We start from the raw sequence: 22,604 nt of genomic DNA on the forward strand, positions 1-22,604 counted from the left end.
CCCAGTGGGGGCTTCTGTGTCCCTGACTCCACTGTGCCAAGAAGTCAGTAGGCATTGCAGGCAGGGCCAAGAGGAATTGGACCTAGATGGTGCTGGGGCTTCCCCAAGACAAGGCGGAAGTCCGTGGCAGACACTGGTCAGCATTCCAGAAAGGGAACAGAGACTGAGAGCTCTCTGATTTCCCTAAGGCAGCATGCACATATGTAGCTGAGCTGAGACTTGGTCCATGGACATGTGTCTCCACTGTGTGGGGACCTCAGCTTCTCTCTGTGACTGTCAGAACACTGCACAAGCATTACCTCACAGAATGTGTGCTGTGACCCAAGCACATATGCAGAGGGTTGTTTTTATTACTTTGTTTTGCAAATGGGGAAACTGAGGGCAACAGAAGGGAGATAGAAGACTGGCTTGAGGTCACAGGACTAAGATGAGGTCTTGTACATTCATGCTTTTCATTTATCCTCCAAAGTATGACTTGAGGCTGGTTGTAAAGTAAAAAGTGATGTCCTCCAGGGTCTTCTCGCCCTGGCCTAGTATACTTGCAGGCTCCTGCCTCCAGGCCTTTGCACCTGCTTCCTGTGCCTTAAGGACTGGTCTCATCTCCCCACCCTTGCTATCCCTGGGTTTTGTGCAGACATTGCTCCTCCAGAGAACTTCCTTGGCCCTCCCCCCATCCCTGGGTTTGGAGTCTGTGTGAGAGCCCTTCCTGTGAGTTTCCAGAGGGTCCTGCCTTTCCATCACAGCAGACTCCTTCCCCGCTCTTTCCAAATGCTTATCCTTTCTTCCTTGAGTTACTTTCTGGAGAGGACAGATCCATGTGTATCTTATTCACAAATACAGCTTTAGCAGGGACTGTCCTCTTGACACAGAAATTTCACTCAGCATAAAAAAAACACACCAGACTGGTGAACTTAGTAATTGAATAACTGTATGAAGATAAAGACTGTATTTTGAGGAAAAACAAAAGATAATTGTATCAGCTTGGTCTGAAGTAGTTACCAGGATGGAGCACTATATTTGGCTCTGAGCTTCCTGGAAGCTAAGGCAAAAATAGAAATATGATAAATTGTATAAATTTCACTGACTGTTCTAAGAGAAATAAACTGGTTTTTTTTTTCCCTGCTGGTATTCAGCCCAAAAAGAAATTGATCATACGTAAGGAATACTGACTGTTGCAGTAGGCTGTGTCTTCAAACATAGTCCATCATCTCCAAAGTGGGATGAGTAGAGCCCTTACATTGACTTGTGTGATTGCCCAGGGAGCACAAGCGTCATGGCTTATCCCAGTTGGCTGTGGCCCAGTAGGCTCATGGGATAGGTAGGCAACGCACAGCCAGCATCATACTAACAGCTGGCACAGGTGCCAGGCCCTATTCTAAGTGATGTGAACTCAGTCTTCACAGTAATTCGATGAGAGGATGGGGGACAGAGGAGCTAAGAAACATCCCCATCGTAACTTGGCTAAGAGTAACAGCTAGGATTGAAGCCCAGGCAGCCAGGCTTTGGCACAGGGTTCCCCGCCAGGGTTGGGACTGGAGGAGAAGGTGCTGGTTTTGGGTGTAAAACTTAAAGGGGTGCAAAAATCTAGAGATGAGTACAAACAATATCTTTTAAACATCAAAATTTATCTAAAATATTCCTGATTTGTAAAAAATCAAATACTTGACATTTAAAAATATTCTAGAATAGTGTAATTTACAAAGACGACATCCCCTTGGGCAGTGCAGCCCACTTCCCCACTGCATCCTGATCTCGACCCTGCTCCAAACTTGCTCTCTGCTGCTCTCTCTGCATGCAGTAAGGGGCTGGTGTTGAATGGGGCCCATCCACTCTGATACCTAGGAGCTTCTCGACCTCAGGCAAGGTGCTGGTCCCTGAGCCTCCATCTCTGCCATGTAGAAGGCAGTCACACTGCACACGCATGTGCATGTGCGCACGCACACACACACACACCCTTGTGTTGGGATTTAATGTGACAATGCCCATGAGAGACATCAGCATCATAATGGATCCTACTGGGAGTGCCGTGGTCCTGCCAGTCTGGAGGACGCTAAGGTCATGGGCATCTTCCATGTTGGAGCAGATGTTCTATGCCCACTGTCACTCAGGCTGGTGTCCTTTAGGGAGTCTGGCTGTGGGATCTGCACAGGGCAAGGCTGGGGGAATGGAGATGCTGGTGCCCCAGCACAGGTTGTTGCTGAGTGGAGGGAGGTGTGCCTCAGATGGGACTCACTCCTTTCTCCTCTCGCAGTTCCAAGTGGGCCCCTATGGATGCATCCTGCTCACCCTGTCTGCCATCCTGTCCAGGTCATCAGAGCTGTGAGTATCTTCCTCCTGAACTCCTGGGCTGGGGCTGTGTGTACCTCCTGGGCCCCCTGAAGTGGCTGGCCATAGTGAAAGCTCAGGGGATGTTGCTGAAAGGACGTGTGCAGGTGTTGGCAGAGGAGGAGGGGCAGTACGCTGGTGGGGAGTGACAGCTGCTGTGAGCCGTGGGTACACCTGTCCAGGGTTCCCTTCTCCTGGGTCTCGCACCATATGTGGGAACAACTGGGGAAGCACCCCCTCCTCAGCCAGAGCACACATACTTACTCTGCTGCTATGCGTGCCGAGGCTGAGACCTCATGGGTCCGGCGGCCCCAGTGCTCTGGGCAGGGTTCTTGCTGGAGGGCAAGGCACATAACACCTGCAAGGAGCCCGCCTCGGGGTGGGGGTTTCAGGGAGAGGAGAAGCTGCTGGTCCTAAGTGTCCCCTGCTTGGTCCTTGCTGGCAGAGACCCCCTTGTACATACTCTGATCAGTGTACTGTGATCAGTATGGAGCCGAGTTCCTCTGGACAGCACCTGCTGAACTAGGAGCCATCCAGGCTTCTTGTCTGTATTTGTCACCTGGGCATTATGTCACTAGGGAGTGCAACAGATGAATAGCACATGAATAGTTTTGTAAAGTTGCCTGATTCCCTTCTAAGCAGAGGCAGATCCCAGAGGCCTAGAGCCCTGGAGTGACTCTTACTTTAGAGGGGCCCTGGGGGAAAGATTTGGGAGCACCTCTCAGCAGGCTAGGAAGAGCTGAGTTTATGAGCCGCTTGAGGTACATAGGCACAGGTTGGAGAGGCCCTGGCAGAAGAAGATCTTTGCTCCTCTGCCCTAGCTGGGCCTGGCCAGACTTGTCGCTGGCTGTATCCTAGACCTCTACTGATGGGAGGGGATGGTGGGGGCTCTGTGGCCTCCTGCACTGGCCTGCCTGCTGCTTGCTGCTACTGACCTTATTAAATTGGTGTATGCACAGCTCTCTGTAATGGCATTTTTCTTCTAATCCTGCCATAATGATATGACTCGTTTCCAGCATGGGCTCACTTGAGTGGTGACCATAAGCATCACTGCCTTCTCCCCAGGCCTGGTTTGCTAATCCCCTGGTTGGAGAATAGGCAAGGGTCTTCTCACCTTGCTGAAGGGAGTTGTACTCTCTAGAAGGCAGGCCTAGGGGTGTCAGCCTCAGCTTTTCCCGCTGTGCTAGGGATCCCTGGCTTGCAAGCTTGAGTGTGTATCTGGTATAGGGGTCACTGGGACACACAGTGTCCCTGCCTATGTGTCTCTGCTCAGGCAGAGGCTCCTCTGGGCCATCAGTGTGGGGAAGACTGTCCCAGCATTGATGCACAGCTTCCTGCTATGGGGCTTGAGTTACAGTACAGCCCTGCCAATACAAACACACACACACACACACAGTCAGACACAGACCCACAGACACACACACACACACACACTCACACACACACACACACACACACACACACACGCATACAGATGCACATGCACAGACAAGAATCCAGCAGTTCCCTGGAGGTCCTAAGGACCTTCCCTGGGCCCTGCTGGAAGATGTCTCAAGGCCTCCTGAGACAGGAGAGGCCACGCAGAGGCCTGTTGCCTTGCTGGCCCATGACTTGGGCTTGGTCTTACCTATTTGTCTTCTTACCCCTTTCCTTAGAGGCCAGTATGGAGGGACGTCCCATGGGCGGTGAGAACATGGCTACCAGGATTTATGAAGCTTTCTGTAGCACTGTCCCATCTTTTGCATAAGCAGTGTCTTGAGTCCCCCCCACAACCCAGTGAGGAGTGCCCCTGTGGGCACTGTGGCTTAGGGAGTAAGGGGTTAATGCCCAGGTTCTCAGTGAGTAAAGCTGGCATGGGGCTTCTGCAGGCAGGCAGGCCTGGCTGGCTCTTTCGTGTTGCTGCTTATGCACCAAACTTGGATGAAGGTGCATGTGGTGTCAGGTCCTGGGCCAGAGCTCCTTACCCCAGGAGCAGGGTGTGGATTCCTGCCTCCCAGCTGTGCTCAGCACGGCTCCTCCTTGGACTTACACCTCAAATAGTGGCTGCTGCCACCATAGGACACCTGCCTTTTCCTGCCTCTGGTTTGTCTGGATAGCCTGATGGAGGCCTTGCGACCTCCTCAGTAAGCACAGCCATGAGGATGTCCTGAAGCTCATGGTGGACCCTCTGTGGTCTTGTTGACCCTAAGCAGGCACCTCATGGCAGCAGTGTCCCCTGAGCAGTTAGTGTCATTTCAAGCTTGGGCTTGAGAAGGGGCAGGTAGAGAACCACACCCTGACTGAGGTATGAGTGTCAGGGGTGAACTCAAGGAGACACCCTCTGTCCTATCTTGAGTTCAAGGAAGTGGGAGAACCAGGGTGCCATAGCCTGCCTCTGGGGCCTCCTTCGGCAGATCCATGGTCCCTTGTGACCATTGTGCACTCTCCTAGGGGGCTGCAGAAACCAGAGAGAGCATCCTAGGACTTCCAGGGGAGGAAGACAAGAATGACAGGAGAACACACCCTGGGAGCCACACCGATGGGCTTCTCATGGCATGTTAGCACTCTTGGCACTTGAAGTGAGGCACTGTCTCACCCTCCAAAACAGAGCCCTGGGGGAGTCCCCTTCCCTCACATGCCATCACATTGCTCTCCAGTGGTGTGTCCCTGGGATCCTTGTCTCTCTCTACGGGGTGATGCTTGACTGAAGTCGTACTGAGGTCCTCTGGGCAATGATGACAGTCCTGGGACTGCAAAAACTCACCTTCTGCCTGCTGCCTCTGGGGTTAGCAGGTCTTTCTTTAAGGACGTTTGGATATGCAGGTGCAAATGTCACCTCAGTGCAGCACCATTTAGCCTATCCAGGGCAGCCTAGAGGGTGACAGGTCACATGAAATCATGCACACTTGGCTTTGGTATAGCAGCAGGACACCTGGGGCCCCTTCTCAGTTTGGCTGCTGAGAAGCCCTGTGATGGACCCAACCCAGGACTTAGCTTCTTTATCTCTAGCAGGACAGAGTTGGGCTAGTACTCTTTAGACACTTCTTTGAAGTGAAAATAAATCTGATTTGTTTTCTAAAAACCCATTTCAAAGCTTGGCATGTAAAGCAGAGGCAGCAAAATGACCTTGACTAGCGCAGAGGCAGCGGGGATGAGGGGGTCTCTTGCCTGCCTCTACCCTGCCTCTGGATCCCCAGACATGGCCATAAACCCCCTCTGGAGGAGCCACAGCTCTGCCAGTGCCACTCAGCAACCTCTGAGTGGACCATTGTCCATGGCTCTCCAGGGTTCAGAGTCAGCTCTGCCAGAGAACCTTCCTTCAATGCCACTCCAGTGTGGTCTGTTACCACTTCAGGCAGTGATTGAAAACATGTCCTGCAATTCCAAAGAGATAATGAGATCCTGAGGTCAGCGGTGGGCTGGGAAGACCCACCCAGTTGGTTCTGATTGCAGTGGGGTCACGTGTGTGTCTCTGATGGTGTGGGGGTATGAGGGTGTGTGCGGGAAGGATCTGTGAGACAGTCCAGCTGGGTGGTAGGTGATGTGGGTGCTGGTGATTTGTTTGAGATTGTGTGAAGGATGCCGTGACTGAGCATGTACTGTGTTTGTGTGACAGGAGGGCGTATGGTTTTTCCCCCTCTGGCAGAGGCTGCCTCCTGAGGCCCAGGGCTGCCCTCGCACCCGTCACTGACTCCTGTTGTAGGCAGTTCATAAGTTAGAATGGAGCCTGGTGGGGGCCGAGAGCAGAAGTCCAGCCCAACCATTCCAAAGAACATTGAAGACATGGGCCTTTGAGGTTTGTTTACCCCAGGCTGTGTGCAGAGCCTTACAAAGATTTTCCTTTTTTCCATTTGATTTCAAGCCCTTATTTTCTTTAAGATCTCCAGTTGCTTACAGTAAATCTCATGCTGGGTTTCATGCTCACTTTGCTCTGAAGGTTTCCAAGCCTTGTGGCTAGAGCTCTCTCTAGGGAGCTCTCACAAGTCCCAGGGATGCTCAGGGGCGTCTCTGAGCAAGGCCTAAGCAGCCCCACGCCTGTGGAGGCTGCAGTCCCTGGGGAGGTTGCAGGCCTGGCTTACAGTAGGGTGAGCTTTGCCCAGTGACTCCAGTCCTGGGCAGGAAGGTGGGTGGGAAGCAGCATGTGAAGAAACCCTTTGCCTACAGCAGACCTTTGGTGTTCAGCACCCTGGGCCCTTCAGCTGCTCAAAGGCAATCTTAAAGGTCCAGAAGAGATGCTAGCTTGTCATTGGTTCAGATAACTTTAGGACAGCACAAGCCAGGTATAGAGGGTGAGGGCCCCCCAATAGCATCCCCAATATGATGGCTCTCTTGCTTTTGAAACTCTCCCCAAGAGATTGAAAGCAATAGTGGCAACACAACAATTTTTTTCTTTGAGAAAATAGCCCCAAAATGAAAGCCATCCCTGAGTGTTGGTTGCAAAGGCAAATGATAGAAGTTTCAGGTCCTAAACAGAAAACAAAGCTAGTAGCCCATTCCCATCAAAAGCCTGGGCTTTACGTGTGGCTGAGTCCAGGAGGTAGATACTGTCTCTGGGACTTGTGTTGTTCCTCTGTCTCCTCACTCTTCTCTCTGGCTCCCAGCATGGGGAATTCCAACAGCTCCACAACCTTTTCTGTGCCAGATGTCCCTTCCTGATGCCATCAGCATGGTCAGGCCTGGGCTGTACCCATCATGGAACACAAGAAGACAGAGATGTCCCCAGAAGGCAGTCATAACCCACAGAGCTCCACCATTCTGGCTGGGAATGGGGTACCCAGAGTCAGGATGTAGAAGTGTAGGAGGTACTGAATAACAGGAAACAGATGTGGGTTCGGGGGTGGCCTTCAAAGAGGCCCCACAGGCTTCTCTTGAAAATGGGGAAAGTGATTACAAAGCTTTCATTCCAGCATCTGCAGGCCACACTTGCCCAGAAAGCACCTGAAGAGAATTGGTTGGTGGGAAGTTTAAGGTGTGAGCTCATGAGCAGGGGTGGCTCTCCACAGCTCCAGATGTGCTCTTACGAAAAGTGCAGGGCATGCATGGTGTCTGGTCTCCACCTAAGTACTTCCAGCCCAGAACAATGAGGCCTTGACAAACCAACCAGACCAGGAGCCTCAACCCTTGGGTTCTCTTCTCCTTAGAGCCCTCAACAAAGCATTGACCCTATTCAACCTGCATCTCCCCTAAGACACACAAGGTTTGGCAGGACAAGCGGGGGCCCTTCTATCGCTGCTTACTACGATCTCTAGACAATACCTGGAAACAAGAAGAGAGGATCTTGCTCAGTGAACCCCAATTCCACTTCAGTGCTGATTCAGATAAGGGTAGAGACCAGGCTAATGCACATATACTTGGCAAAAAGGGACATGGGGGGTGGGCAAGGATTTGTGGTACCAAAGGCATTCAACTAGCAAATGCCTCACCTAGTTTCCATGTCCTTCTAGTGGTCCCTTTCGTCCTCTGTGCCTCCTTGTCTGGGAAGTACCTCCCTGTCTGCTTGCAGGCAATGCCATGGGGAACCAAGATTTGATCTGTAGCCTCCTGGGTGGCCTGAGGAGAATGAATTTGGGGTCTCAGCTCTGTAGAGGTGGAGGAGAGGAAGACAGGGCCCTTACTGCCACCTTGGGCGTTTTAGTCTTATGACAACCTGAGGGAAAGGCCAACAGGCCTGGAACCTTATTCAGCTTTACAGATACAGGAACTTTGAGAAGTACAGGATGAGGTAAGGGCCCAGCTGGCACCATCACGCCAGTTTCAGACTCCCTGTCTAGGAGCCTATGCCGAAAACAGCTTCCTTGGGTAAGGGGAGAGGTGACAGGTGCTGCTCAGTTGTAATTGCCACTTAGAAGAAGTGGTGTGTTAGTCACTTTCTGTTTCTGTGACAGAATAACTGACATAAACAACTTAAAGGAGGAATGGTGGCTCCACTGCTTTTAGGCTTGTAGCAAGGCAGAAACATCAGGAGGAAGGGTATGGCAGACAAAAGCTGCTCACCTCATGGCAGTCAGGAAGCAAAGCGAAAAAGAGCCATAATGCCAGAGAGGAAGGGGCCAGGACAAGATATAGTCCCCAAGGTCATGCCCCCTTCAACTGGCTGCCTTCTAAGTCTTCTTTACCTCCCAGCAATGTCATGCAATTATAAATCCATCAATAGAGTCATCTGCTGATGAAATTATGGCTCCTGTGATTAAATCAGTTCCTCAAACCCCATTAGTTGGAAGCTAACCCTTCAAGACAGTGAACCTTTTGAAGGGATATTTTCGACAGCTTTAATAAGTGGAAAACAAGGCCCCAGATAGGTGGACTGGGTGCTTGACTGTCTGCTCTACTCCTTTTCCAGGTTTAGCTGGCACAGCGGGTCTGTCCACAGACACTGAACCTGAGGACTGGGTGGGGGGCTCACCTCCCAAGCCCAGCTTCACTGTGGTTAGTGGCAGAGATGGGGGCTCTCCTACTCTCAGACCCCTGATAACCCTATGTGGAACCAAGGGGAGCCCACAGGAAGCCCTTCAGAAAGGGTCCAGGTACCCAGATGACAATCGCAGGTCTTGGGAGAAGGTAACTAACCTTCTGGAAGTTTCTTCTGCCAAGCCAGCCTCACAGTGCGGGTGGGCTGTGCATTTCCACTGTCTCCACCATGCCTCTCAGGACCCAGCTTCTCCCTAGGAGCTGCAGGCACCTCATGTGCTCTAGGGGCTCATTTACTGAGCCCAGTTCTGGGCACTGGGGAGCAGACAGACACACCATTACTTTGTCTCCAAAGTCCTCAAGTCCTTGCTGCCTAGAGGGGCAAGACAGGCCTGAGACAGCAGTTGGTGTGTTCTTTTGGCAAGGGGAATTCCGTGGAGAGGAGAGATTGGTGTTTCTGTCCCTGGAGGTGTTGCTTTGTGAAGGAAGAGACATTCATGTAAGTGGACTTTGAGGATGGGCTGGAAGAGTTTTGACACACAGCAGGAACAGGGTGAACAAAAGTCACCAATGAGGGTTGGCAGGGATCAGAGTGCCAAGGGCTGGTTAGCAAGAATGGTGCTGAACATCAGGGAGGATGGGATGGGCAAGTGAGGCCAAGGGCAGCTTGGGAGGGGCTCTGTCAGTGGCCAGAAGCACTGGGGTCCTCTGCTTTCTCCTCCCTCCTCCAGGCACATTCCTCTTCCTCCAGAAGGTGAAGTCTCTAACCAAGTTCGCCTGGCCTCTGTGGTCCCCCATTAGCTCCTTCCCTCACTGCTTGGGGAAGGGGGTGACATGGAGTCCTCCAGGTGTCATCATAGCTCTCTGCAATTTGCAAGGCCTCTGCATGTTGTGTTCCCTCATTTCAGCAACCTGTGAGGTGGCTTTCATTATCTGTGTGAGGGGATGACACATCCACGGTTCAGAGATGGAAAACACTTTGCAAAAAGGCAACCAGGACAGGAGGCAAATGGGGCCTGACACCCAGGGCTTCTGATTCATCACCTTCCCACTCAGCCTCCCCCAGAAAACAGGCAGTATCCGTTCTGTCCAGATCCTTTTCAGGTACTTAGAGCTACATTCAACCTCTTGGGGCCCCTGGTTTTATTCTGGGCTCTTGGCTGTGATACGAATGGTTGAGGCTGCAGGAATCATGACCTCTTGGTCATTGTTTTTTGTTTTTATTATTGTTATCGTAGGAAAAAGGAAGTGACATTTACTGAATGCCAGATGCTTTATATAGCTCATCTCACTCAGTTCTCACAGTAATCTGTGCTAGGAGGAGACATCATTGCACCCATATTGCAAGTGAGGAAACTGAGGTGTGGCAGGGGCCAACTCATGAGTGGCAGCAGTTGGATTGGGATCCAGGGCTCCCCAGCTTTTGAAGCAGTTTTCTTAGCTATATCGCAATTGCATTTTCCACTTCTGAGTTGTCCTTAACACTCAGGAGAAACCCTACTACCTGCAGGGGGCTGGGGAGTGTGGTCTGGAAGCCTCAGGGAGGGCCAGGCAGGAACTGGCTGTGGGCTGTTGGACTGGTTCCTGCCCATCTGAGGCTTGATATTTCAAAGATTAGGTCAGGGACCAGGGTCTCGAGTTCACCTTCAGGAGGTTCCCCAGAGATCCCTGACCCCAGGCCATGGATGTTACAAGTAAAGACTCATCTGAGAGAGACGTAGGGACTTACCTGAGGTACCTTGGCTAGTGCTAGGCTGAGCTGGCCTCTGACACTTCCCAAAGTCAGGTGAATGGCTGTGATTATAGCTTAGGGCCATCTCTGTAGGCTGCGTGGGCATACGTTCCTTCTTATTCAGAAACTTCTGTGCCACATGATATATTCACACAAGGGCTTTTAGACAAAGGGACAAGCTGGCCAGAGCCATGGACAGTGGAGCCTGAGTGGTGTCCACCTGGAGCTGGGTGGTTAGGGTGATGTTTGACACTATGTGATGTTGGTGCTGAGAAAATAGCCTTGGCCTGGCTGGCTGTGTGACAACAGAACCACAAAGTCCCTTCTCAGTAAAGCAGAGATGGGTGTTTTGCCCTCCTGGCCTAGCAAGATTTTTGAGGGACCAATGTATTTCAAAGTATCTGAGACTGTGCAGATTAAGGTTCTTGGGTCATCAGCCCATGCCTAGGAGAATGCTGCCTGCTCACAGATGTGTGCTAAAGGGAGAACAGCAGTAGAGGCCTGGACCTGGCTTCTGGCCCTGATAGAACTTGGTGTTTCTCTCTCTGGACATTGGTCTTCCCATCTGCAGGACACTGAGCTCTAAGGGCCCCTTTGTTCTGTTTCTAGGTACAGCTTGGTGGCTCAACAGCCTCTTGATGGTGGGCAGAGTTGAGAATTCGTACCATTGGATGGCCCCCTATGCCTAAGTCACCCTTTAATCTTTGGTCTGGGATGCTGATTGTTGGCTTCCAGATACTGAGGAGAAAGATAGCAGATCGGCTGGGCTAGGCCTCTTCTTGTCTGTGTCCATGCCCTGGTTTATACTCTGTGCTTCTTAGATTCAAAGTCCAGGCAAGCTCCTAGAGGGTTCCCCAGTGCAGGATGCCTTGCAGGGACCTGTTTTAGGTGGGTGTAGGCCTCCTGACTCCTTTGTTCAGCTTAGTGCTGTGTCCCTCAGCTGTGCCCAGGGCTCTCTAGCCCCCAAGAGAGCTGTGGAAAGGACAACCTTCTGACTAGACTAGATGGGTAATTTGGTCCTAGGCAAAGGGCTGTCATGGCTGTGACTCAGAAACCCAGAGCTCGGAAGCCCCCTCCCCAGCTTCAGCCTCTGCTCCAAGTACTCTGTGCTCTGGAAGCCCAGGGTTCCCTGAGAAGCCACAAGGGCTGGTGGAGGGAGTCAAAGATGGGGCAGGTCCATTGGCTACCCACAGTTGGAGCAGACTAATTCCACATATGAGGTTTCCTTTAGAGAAGGGCTCTGAGTCTAAAACAATGTTGGAAGTCGCTTATTCCAGATTCCTGGGTCTGCCACAGTAAAGGGACATAGAGTGGGTGGCTTGACAGACACTTCTCACAGCTCTTGAGGCTGGACGGCCAAGATCAAAGAACCAAGGACGCTCTCCTGGATTTAGAGATGGCCACCTTGCTGTGTCCTCACATGGCCTTTCCTTTGTATTTGCACATCCCTGGTGTATCTTCATGTGCCCAAATTTCTCCCACTTATAAGGACACCAGTCTGGTTAGATTAGAACCCTCCCTAACAGCCCCATTGTAACCTAATCACCCCTTTAAAGTTTCTGTCTTTAGTTACACAGTCTGAGGTACTGGGGATAAAGACATTAACATATGAAGTGAGAGGCATAATCCAGCTCAAACACCTCTCATCTTGCCCAAGACCCTCCTGTTCCAGAGGGGAAACTGAGGCCCAAGGAACGGGATTTTGCCACCCCACAGCAGGGTGAGGCTCCTGTTGGGTTTTAGGCCAGCCCTGAGTGATCCAACTCTCTGTGGGTAGAGCAGAGCAGAGGCTGTGAGTGCTTCTCTGCCCAAGGACTCACAGTTAGCCCCAAGGGACCGCCCCTGGGGGAGATCTGGGGATCTCATTTTGCCAAAGTTGTAAATCTCTTAAGCCATAAGCTGCTCCTTGGCATCTCCCAAGTGCTCTAATGTGAAATACAGATGGTCATCCCTTTTAAGATCCAAGCACACTTTTAAATTTCCCATCGTGTTTGCACCTAAGGATGCAATTACCATTTCCTCTCATTGTCCTGTCTGCTTGTCCCTCTGCTCACGGCTGACGCAGGCTCCCAAGCCCATGGGGTGAACACGCGGCTATGAGCTTAAGAAGATCGGGCTGCTTCTGAAATCTTTGGGTGGCTCATGGCCAGCGATGCTTATCGGTCCACTCAAGACTGCTTTGAGGTTATTTTCTTCTCATCAGAAGATGCTTATATATGCTGTGAAGAACATTTCCATCAATTCTTCTGCCTGAGCAAGTGCCAGCCAAGTGCTGTACTCTGCCATGAGTCACCCCCACTGGCTCCTTCCCAGGCTTGCTCGGCTGTCTCTGGCAATGAATTCTGCAGGCTTCCCAGGGGACCCTAAGCCTTTGTGGCTCTCTGCAGGCTTCAGAGATGGTACTTCCACCTCATCTCACGTGGACTGTTAACCTTCCCTGTTTGTTTTTAAAAACCACAGGAAAGCATTTTCCTTACAAGTATTATGGGGCTTGAATTTCTAAACTTGTCTGGGAAGGATACAAGGCCAGGGTGAGTGCATGGCTTTGTGAGTTTACAGCAGCTCTTTGATTTAATGCATAAATCCAGACCAGGTTCCTCTTCCCTTGCACCAAAAGGAAATGTGAGTGTTCTGATTGCTAAACCCTTCCTAACCCTGGCTGCGGTACAGTACGCACTTCAGGGGTGGATGAAGGAAGTGGACCAGGCCCTGGACACGGTGCTAGGTGAGTGGCAGCCCACAGGGCAAGGTTAACCCAGACCCCAGCAGCCACTTCTCTGAGCTGCTTTCCACATGTATAACACAAAGATAGTAATTCCCACTTCCCTGGGCCTGGAGAGTTGAAATTGTTTGCTGTGCCCAGTTAGTAGGTAGTGTTTACCTTTACTGCTTGCTGGTTATATGGTCCTGCGCTCAAGAACGCTTAGTGTCCTGGTGGGATTGACTTTGGGGTAGCTGACAGGAGCAGTGTCCTCATGGGGGACTTTCTATCTTAGGAGGGCTTTCAGGCTCAAAGAGGCCTTGTTTGTCCTAGTGTTCATCTCCCCACCCGTCCCAGGCGATAGGGTCCCCACTGAGACTCTGAATTGTTCTATCCTTAGCACTGCTCAGCCCTAAAGCCCATTCTTTGAATTTGAGGAATTTCGTTTTGTAAAGAGGCTTTTCATCTTGTGCCATTTGAGGTCCCCATTCCGAGGGTGGTGACTCAGTGGTAGCATAGATGGGGAGGAGGGGTGGGCCAGGCTTGGAAGCTGGTGGCTGGGAACTCTTACCAGCCCTGAATGCCTTTGGGCAGACAGTCGCTTCTGTGAGCCTCAGTTTCTTCCCAGATCTTAGGGTCTGATGCATGTATCACACATGGAGCAGACACTGTGCTGTGGGGTGGGCATTGGCTGCGTTTTAGAAGACAAGGATGCTGTATTAGTCCATTTTCTGTTGCCAGTAACATCAGACTGCAGACTGGGTAAGTTGTAACAAAAACAGTTTATTTTGACACATGGTGCTGGAGGTCCAAAGTTGAAGTCCCACATGTGGTGATGGCCTTCTTGCCGGCAGGGTCCTGAGGAGATGCAGGATATCACGTGGCAAGACCCTGGGAGCACATGCATGACTCTTCTGGTCTCGATCTCTTTTTATAGAGCTACCACGACTCAATCATGGGTCCACCCTGATGATTGTACCTAACCCCAGTCACCTCCTGAAGGCCCCTTCTCTCAATATGATTGTCAGATTTTTACCACTTCATAGACATCTTACCACTTCACAAAGGGGATTATATTTCAACGCTTGAACCCTTTCAAGATATGGACCAACCATAGCAGACATTAAAGTGCGTTCCTTCCATTCAGAAGACCAGTGGACTGAGGCCCAGAGATGGGAGAGGATGGACCTGCCTTCACCATTATTAGCAGCAGGTGGGAAGTGAGTTCAGGACACTGGATTTTTAGCCCAAGGACCTTTCAGTTGCACTACACTTCACTCCACTCACTCTATGTGTTGTGGCCAGAGGCCAGGGAGGCCAGAGTGAAGGCCATTGTCCAGAAAATGCAGTGCTTTTGACTTGAGCAGGCCAGGGCTCCAGCCCCTATTCCTTTGGGTGTAGGAGCTTCCTCCTCAGAGAGCATAGAACACTGAAGAATCAGATTCCTACCAAATAGGGAATCTTGAGAGAAGCCCTTGGTCATTGGCAAGGTTTGCCCGGGTGGCTAAGGTCATTCTAATGTTATTTCTTTTTGTGTTTTCCAGTGTCCGCCAAGACTTTGACGTCCCCACCAGTCACCTGATTGGAGCACATGGATACTGCACGCAGGTTGGGATGCTATGGGGCAGCCAGGCAGTTCTTCTTTTCCTCTGTCCTTCTTCTCCCTGTCCTCCAGCAGCCTCTCTAGGCATCTTCCCATGTCCACCCTGCTGGTTGTCACCATTAAGGAGCTAAAAAGATGGCTCAGTTTATCCTCTGTTTCTGAAACACTTGCCATATGCTGATCTCTGTGCTTGGAGCCATATGGGATGCAGGTGGAGAGTAGGTGGAATGCAGATCCAAGCTGTGTACCACCTGGAGCTCTGGCTGCAGAGGGTGCAGTAGCATCTGGGGATAGTTGGGAATATCAGCCACGGCGATCTTTATGTTGGCATGGAGCATTGTCTTTATAACCACTGTTCCCGCTGCATCTTTACAAAGGGACCCCCTCCCCACAGTCAAGACCTCAGCAGACCCTGAGCATGGTTGCTTGTCAGCCATCATTGAGACCTGGGGGGAAATCCCAGCCTTGACTTCTTTCCAGTTGTTTTTTGGCATGGCAAGGCCTCCCAGAGCAGCCAGGTGGGCCACAGTAAAATCTGACCTTTGGCACAGACAGGCACCCAAACTCAGTCTTCTGGACCTTAAAGACCCAGTTGTCCTAGGGTCTTGGCTCACATGTGCCCAGCCCAGTCCTATGTAAGAAGCAAGCTACAGACCTGTGTCTTGTGGAACACCCACAAAGGAATGAGGCCTGGGTTGCTGCTCACTTTCCTAAGAGAAGGAGTTGAGTGAGCCACTACTCTTCTTGTTGCCTGGGGTTGCCATCCTGTCTCTGAGAACCTCTCTGCCCCAGGGAAGCTTCTTCTTGTAGAGGTCAGGGCGTGATGTTTGCAGGGATGGGTGACCATCAAGTGAGGGGAAGAAGACATCAGGTCAGAGAGTAGGACTGGATTTAAGTCTTGTTCTCTGTTGCACTTGGAGAAGGAGCTGGGCCATCTTCTTTCCCTCCCTGGGTTTCCTTTTCCTCATTAGTAGAAGAAGGATTTGTACTGGACCAGGGCTGCTTATGCTTTGCTGTGTTGTGCACATAATTCCATGTGAGTAGGTTCAGATTCAAGGGGTCTGGGCTACAGCCTGAGATGCTGAATTTCTAACAGGCCATCCTAGGAGGAAAATGTTGTTGGTCCAAGGACCACACATTGAGTAGCAAGACCCTAAATGATGGCTAAGTTTCCTGATGTGTAATTTTGCATCTAAGAATAAGAGATGCCTGGTGCCTCTTTTCCCCATCTCAAGAAGGCTTCCTGCTAGGAGGAAGGTTTTAGATGCATCCAAATGGAGGAAAAGGGCTTATTTAAATTTCAAAAACCAAATGGAAAACTCAAGCCCCCCCCACCCCGAAAAGGCTGTATCCTTTTTAGTGCCACTGCCCCTGGGGTGCCCTATTTTAGAGTAGCTATTTCCTCCGAACTCTTTCTCTCATTTTTTCTGCAAGGACACAGTGACCCCCTCAGTATCTCCCTCCAATGGGGGCCCTTTGGCGGCCATCACCGGAGGCCTCTTTTATTGTCACTGGGGCAGGGGTATTGGTGTTAACAGGAGAATTTATTGACCCTGGACATTGTTTTCACAATTCAAAGGAAGACACTTCCATCAACTCTGCCCTCCAAGCATATGCCAGGGAAAGGGCGGCTTTGGCCATTCCCATGGGCTGGCTTCATGGGCAGTGCCAGTCTCTGGAGAGGTGGGTGACACAGAGGAACCTGCTGTCTGAGTGCTAGGGCTAGGCTCACAGGAAACCTACCCCAGTGGAGCAGCAGACCTTCAGAGGCCACCATGTTTCATCTTGCATCTGTGTCCAGCCAGTTGCCACCGTGAATGTAAGACGGAAATGGGAATTAGGAAGGAAACCCAGAAAGATGCTTGGAGCCAGAAGATGTGAGTGGAGCCTCAGCGGTGGCCCTCAGTGGCTGTGTGGCCAGGGAAGTCCTTTCTTATCTGCAGGCTCAATTTCTCCGGTCCTAACAGAAGGCTGGATCAGGGATTCCCAGCATAAGGAAGGGCCCTTCCTGACACAGATGTCCGTCTCATACAAGTGTTACAGGTGAAGAAGCTGCCAGAGAAGAGCTGAGCTCCATGGAGCACCAGCTGCAGGTGGCAAGGTCACTTTCTTGTTGCATTGCCAGGAGTGTGCCATGAGGCGTGGGGTCCCAAATGTCTACTTCCCATGGCAAGAAGAAATGGGCTTCCTGTCCCCTCTCTGCTCTGCTCTTCCTTCTTCCCCCACAGTACATTTTTCTGGGCTTCCTCCTCCATTAAAGCCTGCCGTTGTCCCCAGGAGATCTGAGAAAGTCCTGGGGTGCGGCTGGTGCTGAGTGTGGTCATTTCCTGGTTGTGAGCATGTGCTCTGGTCCTGTGAGATGTTATTTTTGGGGGAAGCTGGGTGAAGGGTGCACAGGAACTCTCTGTACTATTTTTACAACTTCTATTGAGTATAAAGTTATTTCACAATTGAAAGCTACTTTTAAAAGACCACCCTTTAAGACTCAAAACTTCACAAAGCCACTGTCTCCTAGTCATGTATGGCTTTGCATCCCTCTAGGCCCTGGAATGGCCTGTGTGGACATTTTTATAGTTCCAAACACATGCTATAGTGTGCTTCAGCCTCATAGCCAAATACCTGACCCCTCTACCCTGGACCTGAGCAGGGAGCCACGTGTCACTTCTAAGGACCGGGGACCTAGGACAGGGTCCTGTATACAGTTGCTTCTCCGTGAATGCTTGTGAAATAAAGACCAGTGAGTGCCTGCAATTGCTTTGATGAGAGAGGCTGGCAACTTTCCCTTGAGGCTTGTGGGAAAGTGGAGTTTGACTACCTCTGGCATCTGCCTCCCCCATCCTTCCCTTCTTCCGTCCCTGCCCTTTTCTCTCTTCCCAGTGTCCCCTCCACCCTTTTGCAGCTGGTTCAAACTTGCCATGCGTGGCTTCCCCTTCTCTCATCAACAGGAACTTGTCAATCTTCTGCTGACTGGGAGAGCTGTATCCAATGTTTTCAACGACGTGATGGAGCTGGATTCTGGGGATGGAAACATCACACTCCTCCGAGGCATTGCTGCCCGTAGTGACATTGGATTCTTATCTCTCTTTGAGCACTACAATGTGTGCCAGGTACCCATAGTGTCAGTCTCCAGACCCCGAGGAGCCTGGCTCCCTGAGGGACCTCTGGAGGAAGAAAGGCTGGATTCCATTTCCCAGAGCTGGCTGGAGCTCAGGTTCAGCCCAAACCATGGGGAGAAGGGTGGCTTCCCTGCCCTTGAATACAGACTTATAATTCAGACCTGAAGCCTGTTAATGAGAAGATCCTGGGAGAAGATTGTTGAAAAAGGACTTCCAGGGATTCATGGTTTGATTGTGGGTCAGAGTGGCTGCATCTGGTGTATGTGTGAGGGGGGTGGTGGTTCGGGAGGGCCTTTTCTCCCAGAGCAGGGACTAGAGATTTTAGGTCAATGTAGTAGCTTAAAACAGATCCATTCTCTCATAATCCTGGAGGGTGGAAGTCTGAGATCTTGGAGTCAGCTGCAGCCACAGCTCCTCAGAAGCCCACAGAGAGAGAGTTCTTGATTTCTTCCAGCCTTTGGCATGTTCTGGTATCTTGGTGTTCCTTGGCTTGTACGTACATCACCCTAGTTCTGGCCTCTTTTGTCACATGTCATCTTCTCTCTGTGTGTCTCCTTGCTTTCTGAGGACCTGACTGAGGGAAGGGCTCACCCTCCTCCAGGATGACCTCAGCTTAGCTAATCACATCTGCAAAAACCTCATATCCCAATATGTTCCCATCAGAGGACTGAGAGATTACATGTTCTCCGTGGGAACACAATTCAATTCCTGATGAGACTGACTTAGTATGTTTAGGGGGATGGTCCCTCTGCCTCCTCCCTCGCTGCAGCTGAGGTATCAGAAAGGGCAGGGCCTCCAAGTAGAGCTGGGCAGGACATGGTAGCTCTGCCCCAGGGGAGTATGAGCAGGGGCTGAGGCAGGCTGGTTGGGGACACATGGACCCTGACTGCCTGTCCAAGCTGCCATAGAGCCTTCTCTGGGGTTCACTTTTGGTCCAGAGAGTCTGCTGTTCTGTGATTGATTATATGGAAAGCATTGTCCTGAGTGGCAGTGACAGCCTTTTCCATGGTGGCTGATCCTATACAAATTGCTACAAGGCTTTGATGAGGTTTCATTAACCTTGTATTCCAGAGCCAGGACAGACTCACCCTATGGGGCCCCTAGAGATCACTGGGTGAGTGGATTTGCAGGATGAAAAGAGAATGGCGTTTTCATCTCATCCTTCACACAGACCATATGTGCTTTCCCTTGCTTATGGACCATGGGGTGCAGCCCTATCCCCTCTCAGGGTGGTACCTCGTTTCACACAGAACAGGCGTGTGGGTTCCAAAGATGTAGGGAAAGTGAGGGCTGCTTTCTTCACCCCCATTGTTCTGGCATCAGGAGGGAACCCAAGAGTGTGGACACGTGGTCAGTGAGGAGTGCCAAGGCTCTTGACCATAAGGCTCTGGGTGGGCTCCAAACGGGAACCTGGGCAAGGCTTGTAGTCTCCCCAGGCTCACCATGAGCCCTGGCTTCATTCTTGTGTCCAGGGTGTTGGTCAAACATAACTAGGTGGTTCGGGAGGGCCTTTTCTCCCAGAGCAGGGACTAGAGATTTTAGGTCAATGTAGTAGCTTAAAACAGATCCATTCTCTCATAATCCTGGAGGGTGGAAGTCTGAGATCTTGGAGTCAGCTGCAGCCACAGCTCCTCAGAAGCCCACAGAGAGAGAGTTCTTGATTTCTTCCAGCCTTTGGCATGTTCTGGTATCTTGGTGTTCCTTGGCTTGTACGTACATCACCCTAGTTCTGGCCTCTTTTGTCACATGTCATCTTCTCTCTGTGTGTCTCCTTGCTTTCTGAGGACCTGACTGAGGGAAGGGCCCACCCTCCTCCAGGATGACCTCAGCTTAGCTAATCACATCTGCAAAAACCTCATATCCCAATATGTTCCCATCAGAGGACTGAGAGATTACATGTTCTCCGTGGGAACACAATTCAATTCCTGATGAGACTGACTTAGTATGTTTAGGGGGATGGTCCCTCTGCCTCCTCCCTCGCTGCAGCTGAGGTATCAGAAAGGGCAGGGCCTCCAAGTAGAGCTGGGCAGGACATGGTAGCTCTGCCCCAAGGGGAGTATGAGCAGGGGCTGAGGCAGGCTGGTTGGGGACACATGGACCCTGACTGCCTGTCCAAGCTGCCATAGAGCCTTCTCTGGGGTTCACTTTTGGTCCAGAGAGTCTGCTGTTCTGTGATTGATTATATGGAAAGCATTGTCCTGAGTGGCAGTGACAGCCTTTTCCATGGTGGCTGATCCTATACAAATTGCTACAAGGCTTTGATGAGGTTTCATTAACCTTGTATTCCAGAGCCAGGACAGACTCACCCTATGGGGCCCCTAGAGATTACTGGGTGAGTGGATTTGCAGGATGAAAAGAGAATGGCTTTTTCATCTCATCCTTCACACAGACCATATGTGCTTTCCCTTGCTTATGGACCATGGGGTGCAGCCCTATCCCCTCTCAGGGTGGTACCTCGTTTCACACAGAACAGGCGTGTGGGTTCCAAAGATGTAGGGAAAGTGAGGGCTGCTTTCTTCACCCCCATTGTTCTGGCATCAGGAGGGAACCCAAGAGTGTGGACACGTGGTCAGTGAGGAGTGCCAAGGCTCTTGACCATAAGGCTCTGGGTGGGCTCCAAACGGGAACCTGGGCAAGGCTTGTAGTCTCCCCAGGCTCACCATGAGCCCTGGCTTCATTCTTGTGTCCAGGGTGTTGGTCAAACATAACTGTTTTCCTTTGGTCAGTGAAGGGTAATTGATGTGAAGATCAGTGGAGGTCCTCCTTCCAATGGATTAAATGACTGCCGAAGAATTTGAGATCCCACAGCTGTCTTCCCCTTGTGGCATCCTTGGATCCCCATAGCCATAGCCCCCTTTGCTGGCCTAGGCTCAGCTATGGCCTGGGCTTGGTTGTCTCCCTGCAGTAAGAGGATGCTGTCCTCTGCCTCACAGCCCATGCTTGCTAAGGAAGGAGCTCTGGCTGCTACCTTCCTTCTCACAAGCCCACTGAAGCCTGGGCCTTGGCCTCTCTTTCCCCTGAAGACTAAGGAAGGGCCTGGAAACCCAGAAAAGTACTCCCCTTCTTTAACATTACCTGCTGTCCCTGAGTACCTAGGACTCCTCATGGTTAGACACATTGGATCTAGGAACTCTAGGCAGGTTCAGCACCCAACCCAGACGTGGACTCAGATGGGGACTCATCCATGCTGTGTCTGGCGTGTCATACTCCATTGAGGAATGATCTTGCATTTGCAGCAGCTTGGATCTTGATGCCACTACATACATAGGCGAGGCCCCAGGCTTGCCTCTTGCTCACAGGCCTCTTGCCTGTCTCCAGGCTTCTCGCTGCAGTCTTTGGCTGGAAGCCAGTCTCAAGCCCTCAGTGAGTGTGTTGGGGAACCAGGGATGGGATGTCCTATCTACAGATGAGCTTCTCAGATGACCTACACTCAGGATGTGCCTGGGGCAAACAGGAAACTCTGGACCAGAGAAACGTGATCCTTGCTGTACAAGACTGGCCTCCTGCCTCAGCCTGGCTGTGTCCTGTGCACATGTGACCGCACCCCTGGGCTAGTTTTAGTCTTGCCCAAGTAACTTCTACCTCCTTTCCTGCACTCTGGAGTTCACTCAAGGTGAGGCTCCACAGTGAGAGTCAGAGTGTACTGCAGACCACAGCTGAAAGGCCAAGTCCCCAGGCTGTGCTGGTGAGGGTGCGGAGAGACCAGGAAAGGACAGGGTGCTTCAGGTCCCCAGAGCTTCTCCTATCATCTGCAAGCCATGTTTACTGCTGCCTTCCTGAAGGAGCCCAAAGGAAAACCGAGCTTGACAGAGGTCTCCGGAAAGCCCATCCTCCTTTGGTCATCTCCAGCCCAGCAAAGGTTACCATCCATCCATTTACTCAAACGAGTGCTTTTCTAGTCCTCTGAGAACGGTATTGGCTGAACTGTGTTCCCTCCAAGTTCCTATGTGAGGTCCAAGGCCCCAGGACTTACAGATGTGACTATATTTGGAGATAAGGTATTTGGGGGGTGAATAAGTTAGAATGGGGTCACTGAGATAGCCCTAATCCAAATGACCTGAATCTTCATGTGAAGGGAGATTAGGACACAGGTACCCTTGGAGGAAGACCATGTGACAGCATGGCGGAGGACGGCATCCACAAGCTGAGGAGGAGGCAAGGAGTAGCCAGAATGGCACCCTGATCACATGTTTCTGGGCTCCACCATTGGGAGATAATCATTAATGCTGTTTAAGCCTCCCCATCTGTGGTATTTATTTGGTACCCTAAGCAAACTGACACAAACGATAAAATCCCAAACTCCCTGAGCTCCACAAAGCTTTCCCAGACTTGTCCCATTCTTCCCCTCTCACCTTACTCCCCCCACTGTCCCTTAGGGACTAGGCTTCAGATGCTTATTTCCTCTTGGGTTCTCCCCACCTCTGGGCCTTTGCACATGATCTGCCTGCCATGGGCCCTGCCTTTCCTGCCTTCATCGTCACTCTAACAGGGCCTTCTTCTTGTGGTCCCCTCCTCACCTTGTTAGTCTCCACCCAAATTTTCTTTCTTTCATCTGCTGCTTCTTTTTTTTTTGGGGTACCGGGGATTGAACTCTGTTGCTTGCGCTTGCAAGGCAGGCCACTGAACCGCTGAGCTAAATCCCCAGCCCCTGCTGCTTCTTGATTTAAGTATCACATCTCATTACTTTTAAGATATGGATTTTCCCACATTCGAAGATTTCTGAAATGGCGGTGCATTATT

General features: G+C 51.2%; 1 protein-coding gene across 3 annotated transcripts in view; it reads left to right on the forward strand.

The window, feature by feature from the left end:
* The window catches only part of Mindy4 (MINDY lysine 48 deubiquitinase 4), a 110,954-nt gene that overhangs the window by 70,680 nt on the left and 17,670 nt on the right, over positions 1-22,604 (forward strand). For 2 of the 3 annotated variants that reach the window (XM_010628329.2, XM_010628328.2), the window contains exons 13-15: positions 2,252-2,319; positions 14,690-14,753; positions 17,694-17,855. In XM_010628329.2, the coding sequence (XP_010626631.1) occupies positions 2,252-2,319; positions 14,690-14,753; positions 17,694-17,855 (294 nt within the window). The remainder of the gene's footprint in view (positions 1-2,251; positions 2,320-14,689; positions 14,754-17,693; positions 17,856-22,604) is intronic. The other variant, XM_033757586.1, reaches the window with a different exon arrangement.

This window comes from Fukomys damarensis, unplaced genomic scaffold, assembly GCF_012274545.1.
Source record: "Fukomys damarensis isolate Sample0158 unplaced genomic scaffold, DMR_v1.0_HiC HiC_scaffold_4, whole genome shotgun sequence".
NCBI lineage: Eukaryota > Metazoa > Chordata > Mammalia > Rodentia > Bathyergidae > Fukomys > Fukomys damarensis.